Source organism: Taurulus bubalis (assembly GCF_910589615.1).
Source record: "Taurulus bubalis genome assembly, chromosome: 17".
In the NCBI taxonomy this organism is placed as follows: domain Eukaryota; kingdom Metazoa; phylum Chordata; class Actinopteri; order Perciformes; family Cottidae; genus Taurulus; species Taurulus bubalis.
Window position 1 is genome coordinate 20930277 of NC_136605.1, and position 13443 is coordinate 20943719.

At 43.8% G+C, this 13443-nt stretch overlaps 1 protein-coding gene across 1 annotated transcript; it reads right to left on the minus strand.

Moving 5' to 3' along the window:
- Positions 1–5243: 5243 nt before the first annotated feature.
- psmd3 (proteasome 26S subunit, non-ATPase 3) lies at positions 5244–12050 on the minus strand. Its single transcript, XM_079232536.1, has 12 exons — positions 11781–12050; positions 10816–11006; positions 10497–10637; positions 10106–10242; positions 9045–9235; positions 7671–7774; positions 7251–7365; positions 6964–7083; positions 6782–6885; positions 6464–6619; positions 6262–6312; positions 5244–5816 (listed from the first exon to the last, which is right to left on the minus strand). The coding sequence occupies exons 1-12, from the start codon at positions 11995–11997 to the stop codon at positions 5739–5741; spliced, it is 1605 nt and encodes a 534-aa protein (XP_079088662.1). The 5' UTR covers positions 11998–12050; the 3' UTR covers positions 5244–5738.
- Between the last annotated feature and the right edge of the window lie 1393 nt (positions 12051–13443).

Genomic DNA, 13443 nt, shown 5'->3' on the forward strand with positions numbered 1-13443 from the left:
CATCTAACAATCGTCCATATTTGTCACTAATAACCCTCCATACTCAGCACTAATAACCCTCCATGCTCAGTACTAATAACCCTCCACATTCAGCACTAATAACCCGCCATACACTGCACAAATCACCCTCCACATCCGGCACTATTAACCCTCCATACAGCACGAATAACCCTCCACATCTTTCACTAATAACCCTCCATACAGCACTAATAACCCTCCACATCCAGCACTAATAACCCTCCATACTCAAGACTAATAACCCTCCACATACAGCACTAATAACCCTCCATACCCATCACTAAGAACCCTCCACATACAGCACTAATAACCCTCCACATACAGCACTAATAACCTGCCATACACTGCACTAATAACCCTCCACATCCAGCACTAATAACCCTCCATACTCAAGACTAATAACCCTCCACATACAGCACTAATAACCCTCCATACCCATCACTAAGAACCCTCCACATACAGCACTAATAACCCTCCACATACAGCACTAATAACCCGCCATACACTGCACTAATAACCCTCCACATACAGCACTAATAACCCTCCACATCCAGCACTAATAACCCTCCATACTCAAGACTAATAACCCTCCACATACAGTACTAATAACCCTCCATACCCATCACTAAAAAACCTCCATATCCAGTTCTAATAACCCTCCATACTCTGCACAAATAACCCTCCACATACATCACTAATAACCCTCCATACCCATCACTAATAACCCTCCATACACATCACTAATAACCCTCCACATCCAGTTCTAATAACCCTCCATACTATTCACTAACAACCCTTCACATACAGTAGTAACAACCCTCCATACTCAGCACAAATAACCCTCCACATACAGAACTAATAACCCTCCATACTCTGCACAAATAACCCTCCAAATCCGGCACTAATAACCCTCCACATCCATTACTAATAACCATCCATACTCAGCACTAATAACCCTCCATACAGTACGAATAACCCTCCACATCCATCACTAATAACCCTCCATACACATCACTAATAACCCTCCATACTATGCACTAATAACCCTCCACATCCATCACTAATAACCCTCCATACTATGCACTAATCACCCTCCACATCCATCACTAATAACCCTCCATACTATGCACTAATAACCCTCCACATCCATCACTAATAACCCTCCATACTATGCACTAATAACCCTCCACATCCATCACTAATAACCCTCCATACTATGCACTAATAACCCGCCATACTGTGCACTAATAACCCTCCATACTATGCACTAATAACCCTCCATACTATGCACTAATAACCCGCCATACTGTGCACTAATAACCCTCCATACTATGCACTAATAACCCTCCATACTATGCACTAATAACCCGCCATACTGTGCACTAATAACCCTCCATACTATGCACTAATAACCCTCCATACATAGATGTTCATCAACGGGACTCTGTTAAACTTTGTTTTTAAATCGGAGTTCTCTCCTCCACCAAACTTCATGCATGTTTCTGCTGATTTAAATCGCATGCAGACAGTAACAGTTGGTCCTCACCGATCGCAGTGTTCATGTCTGTCAGGGCGGCTGTCGGGGTCTCGGTGGGGGTCTGGGTCGCAGTCTCGGTCTCGGTCTCGGTCTCGGTCGGGGTCTCGGTCTCGGTCTCGGTCCGCCGGTAAACTCGCTCCCGTCTCTTTCAGCTTCCATTGGAGGCCGGTTGGCTCTTTATCGGCAGGCGCTGCGGCGGGGTTTTCCGTTGACGGACAACTCCGTCAAGTCATGACGAAGAATCCCGAAGTGACGGAGGAGTGTTGCGCCACAAGAACCGGTATCCGGCCCAAGGGTCTCACCTGCCGCGGTGAACCACGTGACTCCACACCTTGACGTCATCAGGTCCGGATCTGTTCAGCGGGTTGTGAAACTTTGAAAAGTTATTCTGTTCATTATTATAATTATTATGAATAATGCGCCTGATAATATAATAACATATTAATAACAATATTAATACATAATAATGAATAATAATAATAATATTATTGATTATTTAAAATAATTACTAATTAATATGTAATTATTATTATTATATTATTAGGCAGCAATAGAGTTTTTGCTTCATTAAAAGTAATACTGCAATAAAAATACATTATAAGAGTTCTGCGTCAAAAGTAAGTATCCTTATTTCCTGTTTGATATTCTATTATTGATCATACTCAGCAGCAGATGACTGTTGTAGTTTTTCTGTCTATATTTAATCATATTTTATAAACTTAAACATTAAAGTACTTGAGTAAAGGTACTTGTACATCACTGTTACGTCATAACAGTTATCGACTTTTTAAATATTGAACATCTTAATCTCAACAAGGAAACCTATTGAAATATATTCAGGAGCACCTGAACGCACCGCCAGGATTCAATGAACGAGCACCTGAACGCACCGTCAGGATTCAATGAACGAGCACCTCAACGCACCGCCAGGATTCAATGAACGAGCACCTGAACGCACCGCCAGGATTCAATGAACGAGCACCTCAACGCACCGTCAGGATTCAATTAACAAGCCCCTGAACACACCGTCAGGATTCAATTAACAAGCCCCTGAACACACCGTCAGGATTCAATTAACGAGCACCTGAACGCACCGCCAGGATTCAATGAACGAGCACCTGAACGCACCGCCAGGATTCAATTATTGAGCCCCTGAACACACCATCAGGATTCAATGAACGAGCACCTGAACGCACCATCAGGATTCAATTAACTAGCCCCTGAACACACCGTCAGGATTCAATTAACGAGCACGTGAACGCACCGTCAGGATTCAATTAACGAGCACCTGAACACACCGTCAGGATTCAATTAACGAGCACCTGAACACACCGTCAGGATTCAATTAACGAGCACCTGAACACACCGTCAGGATTCAATTAACGAGCACGTGAACGCACCGTCAGGATTCAATTAACGAGCACCTGAACACACCGTCAGGATTCAATTAACGAGCACGTGAACGCACCGTCAGGATTCAATGAACGAGCACCTGAACGCACCGTCAGGATTCACGATTGTTCACAAGTGAGGGTAAGGTGGAGCGGGAGATGGACAGGCGGGTCGGTGCGGCTGCAGCAGTAAAACAGACGCTGCACCGGACTGTCTTGGTGAAGAGGAGCTGAGCCGGAAGGAGAAGCTCTCAATATACTGGTCAGTCTACGTTCCAACCCTCACCTATGGTCACAAACTCTAGGTCAGGACCGAGAGAACGAGGGTAAGGAGATGAGTTTCCTCTGTAGTGCTCAGCCTTAGGGATAAGGTAAGGAGATGAGTTTCCTCTGTAGGCTCAGCCTTAGAGGTAAGGTAAGGAGATGAGTTTCCTCTGTAGGCTCAGCCTTAGAGGTAAGGTAAGGAGATGAGTTTCCTCTGTAGGCTCAGCCTTAGAGGTAAGGTAAGGAGATGAGTTTCCTCTGTAGGCTCAGCCTTAGAGGTAAGGTAAGGAGATGAGTTTTCTCTCTAGGGCTCAGCCTTAGGGATAAGGTAAGGAGATGAGTTTCCTCTGTAGGGCTCAGCCTTAGGGATAAGGTAAGGAGATGAGTTTCCTCTCTAGGGCTCAGCCTTAGGGATAAGGTAAGGAGATGAGTTTCCTCTCTAGGGCTCAGCCTTAGGGATAAGGTAAGGAGCTCAGACATCAGGAGGGAACTTGGAGTTGCTGCTCCTTCGTGTCTGGTGGTGTCTGAGGTGGTTCTGGTCTAATCAGGATTCCTCCTGGACGCCTCGGGATCCCCCAGAATGAGATGGACCTGCTGGACCTGCTGCCACCGAGACCCGACCCCGGATGAGAGGATGATAATGGATGAATCTGAATTTGTATTAATACCTTTTGTATTATTTCAAATATTTATGTCAAACAGCTATCTTCTTCCTGTTGAAACTTTTACTTCATAGTGAAAAAGAAGTGATGTACTTTACTGTAAAATGTCCACTGGAGGCAACTTTACACCTGGGTCAGTACTTTACTGTAAAATATGATGCATTAAAATACATTTATTTACATTAAATGCTGAAGTATCAGCAGTATATAAAGTACTACCAACAAAAAGTATCCATATATATTTTACAGTGTGCTATTAAAGAGTCAAATATGAAACTAGGACAGAAATATTTGACTTATAATTATATTTAGAATCATGTATTATATAGAATTTTTTTCCAGAGCTTTAACCGGCTCCTGGTCTTCTTCATTGAGAGGACCCGGATCAGTTCAGCGGTCACATGACCATGGGGATGACTAAGAGGAAGCCCGTGTGGAAGACCAAGAGGAAGAGGAAGAACATGAAGAAGACCATGAGAAAGACTTTGAGGAAGAGCAAGAGGAAGACCATGAGGAAGACCATCAGGAAGACCAAGAGGAAGACCAAGAGGAAGACCAAGATCATACACTGACTTCAGTAAGGAGACGTTTAGCAAACACAAAAGTTTACGTTTGTTTCCACTTCCTGTGACACGCAGGTGGTGGTTTTGTGACTCAGAGGGTTTTCTGCTCTGATGAAACAGGAGCTGGAAGTAAACAGATCCAGGAGCAGTTTCCCAACAGCTTATAGGAATATTTCATCAGAGCAGAAAAACCTCTGAGTCACAAAACTTACAGGGAAAAGAGCGGAGCACTTTCTCCAACAGACTCATCCAGCTTCGCTGTCACAAGGACAGATACAGAAAAACATTCCCGTACCGTTTTTATTTTATAGTTAATATCATTCCTTCTGATCGTGGCTCATTCTCTTGAGTGTGCGGTGTTTTAGTGCCGCAGTTTTGTTATAACTAAGTGACTGGTTCTTGTTGATGTGGACTACATGCATTGTCCGTTCATGACGCTGCATCCCGTCATGCATGTATTTATGTAAACGATATCAGACGGCACTGAAGACCCAGGTATAAAATGCACGGCCCGCCACTGGCAGGTCTACATCTGGTCCCTGGGCTCCTGCACAGGGTCCACGGAGGAGAGGTCTGAATCTGGTGGATCCTGTGGACAGGTGTCTCCTCTACAGGTAACCTGGAGGACAAATCTAAGACAGAACTCATGCTGGTATCGAGGGATCAAACACTTATTTAAACTATCAAATGCAAAGAAATTCAGAACTTCTATACGATGTGATTTTATGGATTTATTTTTAATATTCTGTCTCTCACTGTTCAAATAAACATTCCATTAAATTATAGACTTTTATTTCTTGGTCAGCGGGCAAAGTTACAAAATCAGAAAGGGATCAAATACTTATTTCCTCCTCTCTGTGTGTGTGCGCGCGCATATATATATATATATATATATATATATATATATATATATATAGTCATTGACTCATTTCTATGAAGCAGTCAACTAAATTCATCTGTTCTTCTGTTTTTATTCTCAATGACGTAAACTTCTTCATATTCATGTCATATGATCTGATGCTTAGTTTCCTGAGCTCTGATTGGTCCGTCAGAAGAGTTGATCTTTGATGAATTACCATGGCGATGCACCAGGTAAGACTGTGAGTGACTACATTACCCAGAACACCACAGGAGCAAACGCGTATCAACAAACCCAAAGTGTATTTTATTTGTTCAGAGGTTACAGCAGGAAAACAACCAGAGAGGAGAAAGAGAGGAGAGGGGCATTGTGGGTAATAACATCAGCGTGTAGACACGCACACACGCATACACACACACACACACAGGAAGTTAGCAGAGAGGATCATGGGAAGCTGTCATCGTCATCTTCTGCCATTTCTTTGGCGAACTCCAGATCCTGCTGCTCACGCTCCCGACGCTCCTGAACGCACCAGACACACAATTAATAATAATAAAATGTATATTTATGTTTCCAGAAGACCAAACGTGTTCTTTTGCTGTTCTGAGTGTGATTCATGAACTACGGGCTGATGGGAAATGTAGTTTATTGAAACAACTCTCAGCTGCTGAATGTGTAGTTCAAGAACTGCAGTCCTCTATTCTACTACAGGTAGAAATAACATCCCATAATATGAGTCAGAGGAACTGACTTTTTTTTGGCTTTATGTATTCCTCATCGGTTTAGTTGAACGCAATGCATTCTGGGACATGCAGGCTCCACCTGGAGCAGGAAGTTACTGCTTCATAGAACGCCATTTACCATCAACACTGACTGGTGTGTGTGTGTGTGTGTGTGTGTGTGTGTGTGTGTGTGTGTGTGTGTGTGTGTGTGTGTGTGTGTGTGTGTGTGTGTGTGTGTGTGTTACCTCTGCTGACTCCAGGTCTTTGTTATACGCTTTCGGCGGAAACCTCATGGCCTGCAGGAAGACAGTTAACGGTTATTAACAGTTATAAACTGGTATTAACAGTAATTATTGTTCTTAACAGTGAAACAAGACAAAGCAACAACCAAGTTATACAGGTGTGTGTGTGTGTGTGTGTGTATAGGTGTGTGTGTGTGTGTCTCACCTTGACAGACATGTTGTGGATGTCCAGGCAGAAGGAGATTCTCTGGTGGAACGCCAGTTGAGGCTCTCTGGTCCCGTAGATGTCCATAGTCTCTTTTGATTGGACGAAGCCTTTCTCGTGGTTGATGCTCGCCTCGATTACTCCGTCACGGATCGCCTGGATGATGATGATGATGATGACCACACACACACACACACACACACACACACACACACAGTTATCAAAAGCTTCCCTTTGACTGCTCTTAGCATAATTTGCACCGTTAGCTTCGATAGCATCCTTTTCTCCGTTAGCATCCTTTGAGTGGAAGTGTGTTACCTTGGCGACGATGAACTCTGCGTCCTCTGGACTGTCGAGCTGCAGCTTCTGAGCGATGTCGGCCAGAGAGATGCGAGAGTACGACAGGCTGATCATACGCACACCTGCGCACACACACACAGTTAATCCCTAAATCCACCTGTGACGTCATGCTGTGAGGAGCTGTCCCCTGATTGGCTCACCGGTCTTAATGACGTTGTGTCTCAGGCGGATGATGAGCGTGTACGTGCCGTCGGTCTGGAACTTCTCCCCAAACTGCTCCAACACCTGGTTGAACTTGGCCAGGTTACCTGCTCTCACCGCTACACACACACACACACAATAAAAAGAGGATATAAACACCGTCACGATTTAAGGGAACAGGACTACTGAAGGGAACAGGACTACTGAAGGGAACAGGACTACTGAAGGGAACAGGACTACTGAAGGGAACAGGACTGAAGGATCCCATCAGAGGGTAACAACTGACCCTGAGTCAGCAGGAAGTACGGCATCAGGGACCTCTTCAGTGACGGCTGTCTGAACTGAAGTCTGTCAGGAATCTCTCCCAACAGCAACTCCACCACGATCAGCAGCTTGTGGACCTGATCACGGATCAATACGTCTATCATCACTTACAAGACTCTTAGTACCAAAAACATACCAAAAAGCGTTATAACACATGTAATAACACATGCAAAAACTTGTATTATAACAAATGTATTATAACACGTGCACTAACTTGTATTATAAACACATGCACTAACTTGTATTATAACAGATGTAATAACTTGTATTATAACACATGCACTAACTTGTATTATAACACGTGCAATAACTTGTATTATAACACGTGCAATAACTTGTATTATAACACGTGCAATAACTGGTGCATCAGTGTGTAACGGACCGTCTGCTTGAAGCCCACGGCGGTGTGCTGAGGAGCTTTCCTCAGAGCGTTGGTCAGAGTCCTGCGGGCCTCAGAGTAATCCAACTGGATCGCCTTGATACGACCTGCAGGAGGTCACATGACACACAGGTGAACACACCGATACACAACAGGAACTCCATTCAGAAACACAACACTACGTTTATTAAACACAGGTACACAGGAGAGACAGCTATCAGTCTCACCTCACCTGTGTAGTACAGGTACAAGTCTCACCTGTGTAGTACAGGTACAAGTCTCACCTGTGTAGTACAGGTACAAGTCTCACCTGTGTAGTACAGGTACAAGTCTCACCTGTGTAGTACAGGTACAAGTCTCACCTGTGTAGTACAGGTACAAGTCTCACCTGTGTAGTACAGGTATCAGTAGTACAGGTACAAGTCTCACCTCACCTGTGTAGTACAGGTACCAGTCTCACCTGTGTAGTACAGGTACCAGTCTCACCTGTGTAGTACAGGTACCAGTCTCACCTGTGTAGTACAGGTATCAGTAGTACAGGTCCAAGTCTCACATCACCTGTGTAGTACAGGTACAAGTCTCACTTGTGTAGTACAGGTACCAGTCTTACCTGTATAGTACAGGTATCAGTAGTACAGGTACCAGTCTCACCTGTATAGTACAGGTATCAGTAGTACAGGTACCAGTCTCACCTGTATAGTACAGGTACAAGTCTCACCTCACCTGTGAAGTACAGGTACCAGTCTCACCTGTGTAGTACAGGCATCAGTAGTACAGGTACAAGTCTCACCTCACCTGTGTAGTACAGGTACCAGTCTCACCTGTGTAGTACAGGTACCAGTCTCACCTGTGTAGTACAGGTACCAGTCTCACCTGTGTAGTACAGGTATCAGTAGTACAGGTCCAAGTCTCACATCACCTGTGTAGTACAGGTACAAGTCTCACTTGTGTAGTACAGGTACCAGTCTTACCTGTATAGTACAGGTATCAGTAGTACAGGTACCAGTCTCACCTGTATAGTACAGGTATCAGTAGTACAGGTACCAGTCTCACCTGTATAGTACAGGTACAAGTCTCACCTCACCTGTGAAGTACAGGTACCAGTCTCACCTGTGTAGTACAGGTATCAGTAGTACAGGTACAAGTCTCACCTCACCTGTGTAGTACAGGTACCAGTCTCACCTGTGTAGTACAGGTATCAGTAGTACAGGTACAAGTCTCACCTCACCTGTGTAGTACAGGTACAAGTCTCACCTGTGTAGTACAGGTATCAGTAGTACAGGTATCAGTCTCACCTGTATAGTACAGGTATCAGTAGTACAGCTACCAGTCTCACCTGTGTAGTACAGGGATCAGTAGTACAGGTACCAGTCTCACCTGTGTAGTACAGGTACCTGGCCCACTCGTTGTTGTTGGCGAGCTCAGGGAACACGGACTTGGACACCAGCTTCTCGGCCTGGTCGTACAGGTTGAAGTGCAGGTAGTTCCTGAGCAGCAGGTTGAGCAGCACCGCCTGGCCGTCAGCGTCGTGACGCAGGGTCGCCGTGCGGAGACGAGTGTGGAGGAAGCTGTAACGAGAAGGGGTGTTGATTTGTACACCTGGTCTTAACGAGGGGGTGTGATGAGTACACCTGGTCTTAACGAGGGGGTGTGATGAGTACACCTGGTCTTAACGAGGGGGTGTGATGAGTACACCTGGTCTTAACGAGGGGGTTTGATGAGTACACCTGGTCTTAACGAGGGGGTGTGATGAGTACACCTGGTCTTAACAAGAAGGGGTGTGATGAGTACACCTGGTCTTAACGAGAAGGAACTTGGAAATACTTTCAATAATCTGTTAAACCGGCTGGAAAACTATGAACGTTACATTGCTGAAAACTGCTGTAAAGTGATCAAACTGCTGTAAAGTGATCAAACTGCTGTAAAGTGATCAAACTGCTGTAATGATATTCTCTCTGGTGTTAAACTGGAGCTTCAGCCCTCATTCTTTTATTTTACTTCAGCTACAGAAGCTTTGATGAAAAAGTTTCTGATTATCATCTTTTTAATAAACTATTTTGTCACATTACAATAAAACATGTCAAGTCAAAACTTCTAGTTCACACTGAGTTGTGTTTCATAAACTGTTGACTGCATATCTTAATGATCAGATTATAATCTGCATATAAGCCATAACAACATAAAGGGATATGAGACATTGTTAGTGCCATAACGTATTTAATTCAGTATGTTTGAAACTGAACAAAGAGACAGTTTAGTAGCTTTGTACTAAATATGTTGTTAGTGAAAGTGGAGCCGGATTCTCTGAACTCTGCGGTTTCTCTTTTCCTAACTCCTCATGAATTCTCGTTCCCATCTTTCCTTGACCCTGTGACGTTTTCCACAGAGGTCAAGGAGAAGTGTTGTGTGAGTGAGTGAGTGAGTGAGTGAGTGAGTACCTGCGCATGGAGTCAAACTGCAGCAGGAACTCGTACACTCTGGCGTGGTAGTAGTAACACTTGGCAGCCACCAGGTCCAAAGCTCTGCGGTTCTTAGAGCCGATCTTCTGCAGCAGGTCGTCTGACACCTTCTGAGCCTGAAACATACGTCACTTTCATCAGTCACCTTCATCACCATGTTGGTGCTGAATTTAATCTGTAGCATCTAGCAACTGACATGAAAACAGCTGATTTATTAATAAATAGCATTCTGTCTCCACTTGTTAACGTCAAAATATTCAATGCTTCACCTACAAGAGAAGCAGACAGACAAACAGGCAGGCAGGCAGACAGACAGACAGACAGACAGACAGACAGACAGACAGACAGACAGACAGACAGACAGACAGACCTCAGTGTATCTCTTCTCGTTGGTCAGGTGAACCACCAGCAGCAGCTGCAGATAAGCCTCCACCTCCGGCAGCAGAGGAGCCGACGCTGCTTTACCCGTCCTGGGGCGGAATGGGACGTCTCCATTGGACATTTCCATGGGCTGATGGGAGACAGGTGGAGAGTCAGGTGGAGAGACAGCAGGTATCAGTACTGGTCACATGACTGTGTGTAAACATGAGTTGGTTCAGGCCTCATGTGACTAGAAAAGCCTTCATGATGAAATACTGGTTCTTCACTAGCGTAGTGGTCATTGTGGCCTTTAGAGGACTGAGGCAGACCTGGTCCAGGAAGCCCAGCAGGAAGTCCCTGGTGCTGGCGTTGTTGGTGAAGAAGCCCAGCACGGCCCGGTGCAGCACGCTGGTGTTCAGGCGCCGGCTGGTGGACGGCAGCGCCCGCAGGGCCCGCAGCACGAACCGGGGCTCCTTCCCCGAGACCGCCTTCTCGATCTGCTTCACGTGCTCCTTGATGTCTGGTGGGACAGGGGGGGCATTTATATCACCTTGTCCAGTCACCTGGACCTGGTCTGATGTCTGGGTCCAGTCACCTGGACCTGGTCTGATGGGGTCTCGCTGTTTACTATATATATTAACTAGATGTGTACTAGATGTTAACTGGATGTGTACTAGATGTGTACTATATATTTACTAGATGTTTACTATATATTAACTAGATGTGTACTATATATTAACTAGATGTGTACTATATATTTACTAGATGTGTACTATATATTTACTAGATGTTTACTATATATTAACTAGATGTTTACTAGATGTGTACTATATATTAACTAGATGTTTACTAAATGTTAACTAGATATTACCTAGATGTTTACTAGATGTGTACTATATATTTACTAGATGTTTACTAAATGTTAACTAGATATTACCTAGATGTTTACTAAATGTTAACTAGATATTACCTAGATGTTTACTAGATGTGTACTATATATTTACTAGATGTTTACTATATATTAACTAGATGTTTACTAGATGTGTACTATATATTAACTAGATGTTTACTAAATGTTAACTAGATATTACCTAGATGTTTACTAGTTGTTTGCTGTATATTAACTAGCTGTTTACTAGTTTACCAAGTAGATCAGTAGTCAGTTCCATCACATCATTTGTTAGCCGCTGATGCTAACATGCTAACTGTTTGGACCTCCTGTCCCGGACTGTGCCGGTGGTTTTACCGGGAGCTACGGGAGCTACCGGGAGTTACCGGGAGTACGAGTCCTTACCGTCCAGAGTCAGGCTGTCCTGCTCTTTGGGCTTAGCCGCGTTAGCTGCCTCCTCCTCCGGCATTTCCACATCCTGCGGGTCCGGGCCCGCGTCCTTCTGGTCCTTCGGGTCCTTCTGGTCCTTCGGGTCCTTCGGGTCCTTCGGCTTCTCGGCCTTGGAGTCCCGGTCCCGGCCTCCCGCCTTGTCCCCCCGTCGCTTAGCCGCCGTCTCCTTCATGGTGTCCCGCAGAAAAACAGCTCAGAGTCCGCAGAAACAAAAAATCTCCTTCTGGTCTGCTACGATGACTGGCAACTCCTGAGAGGCGCAATGCATTGTGGGATGCTTCAGACAGGAGTAGACGAAGGCAGAACCGTGAGTCGATAACAGAGAGATCGATCAGTGGAATAAAGTTATCATATGTATTCATAAAGGATATTCATACAAACTAGTTGAACACGTGAGACCAAAACTATGAATACAAAAGCTTTGATTAAAACTATATAAAATAATATGAATTATCTATATTGTAATAATTATAACTAAAAAAATGTAAAATGCAATCAAGTTAAATAATAATAATGACAATAATATTTAAAAAGATACAATAATAATATTAGTAATGTTATGGCAGAAGTCACCTGACATAACCACAGAGATCATTTATTATCTATTTAAAGGATATAATGGCTTTAAGATTCAAGATTCAAAATATTTTTAGTGTCATATGTACAGATAACAGGCAGTTATTCTGTACAATGAAAAGCTTATTTTGCTGGGTCCCCCTAACACAGAATTACAATAAACTTTAAGGAAAACAATTAAATTAAATTAACTTAAGGAAAAAAATATAGTGACAGTATTGCACAAAAATATGTATAAAGTTTGAAGACATCTCACAATAAATATAAATAAAACTAAGAAGTCCTCAATCAATCAATCAATCAATCGGCGTCACTTTGTCAATAATTCAGTTTAATGACTAATTCATGACCTCGATGTTTACATTGAATATCTAATGAGATGATATTCTCATTGATGACACAAAGACACGCCCCCTGCTGGACGGGATCGATAAGATGAACAGAAACTAACATGGATTTCTAAATAAAACGTTCAATGTGACCAAATGAAGATCACGTTTTTTTTAGGTAAAGTTTTTGACGTACATCCGGTGTTTATCAGCCCAGGTGACAGGTGTTCGGTGGGCGGGGCTTGCTGGGGCCGTCTGCTCCGCGCTGATAGGGCTCGTGCTCGCGCTGATAGCGCTCGTGCTCGCGCTGATAGGGCTCGTGCTCGCTCCCGGGGACGCTGAGCGCGCGCCCTCTGAGGAGGAACACTTCAAACAACACGAAGAAGAAAGAGGAAGACGTTGAAGTTCAGGAGGACCACTTAGGACCCCGGTGGATCTCTTAGGACCCGGACTCTGGGATCCTCCACGGAAGCTCTACTGGTTTCTGTTGTGGGTTTACTGGTTCAGCCCCAGTGACTGCTGACAGACACGTGAGTGCACTTTACTCTATCATATAACAATATATAATAATAATAATAATTACAGTGAAGAGACACGTGAGTGCACTTTACTTTCTAAATATAACTTCATATATCATATTATTCTATATCATATTATTAATATAATATGAACAATATAATGTACTATACAGTAATATGATATAATATATGTGT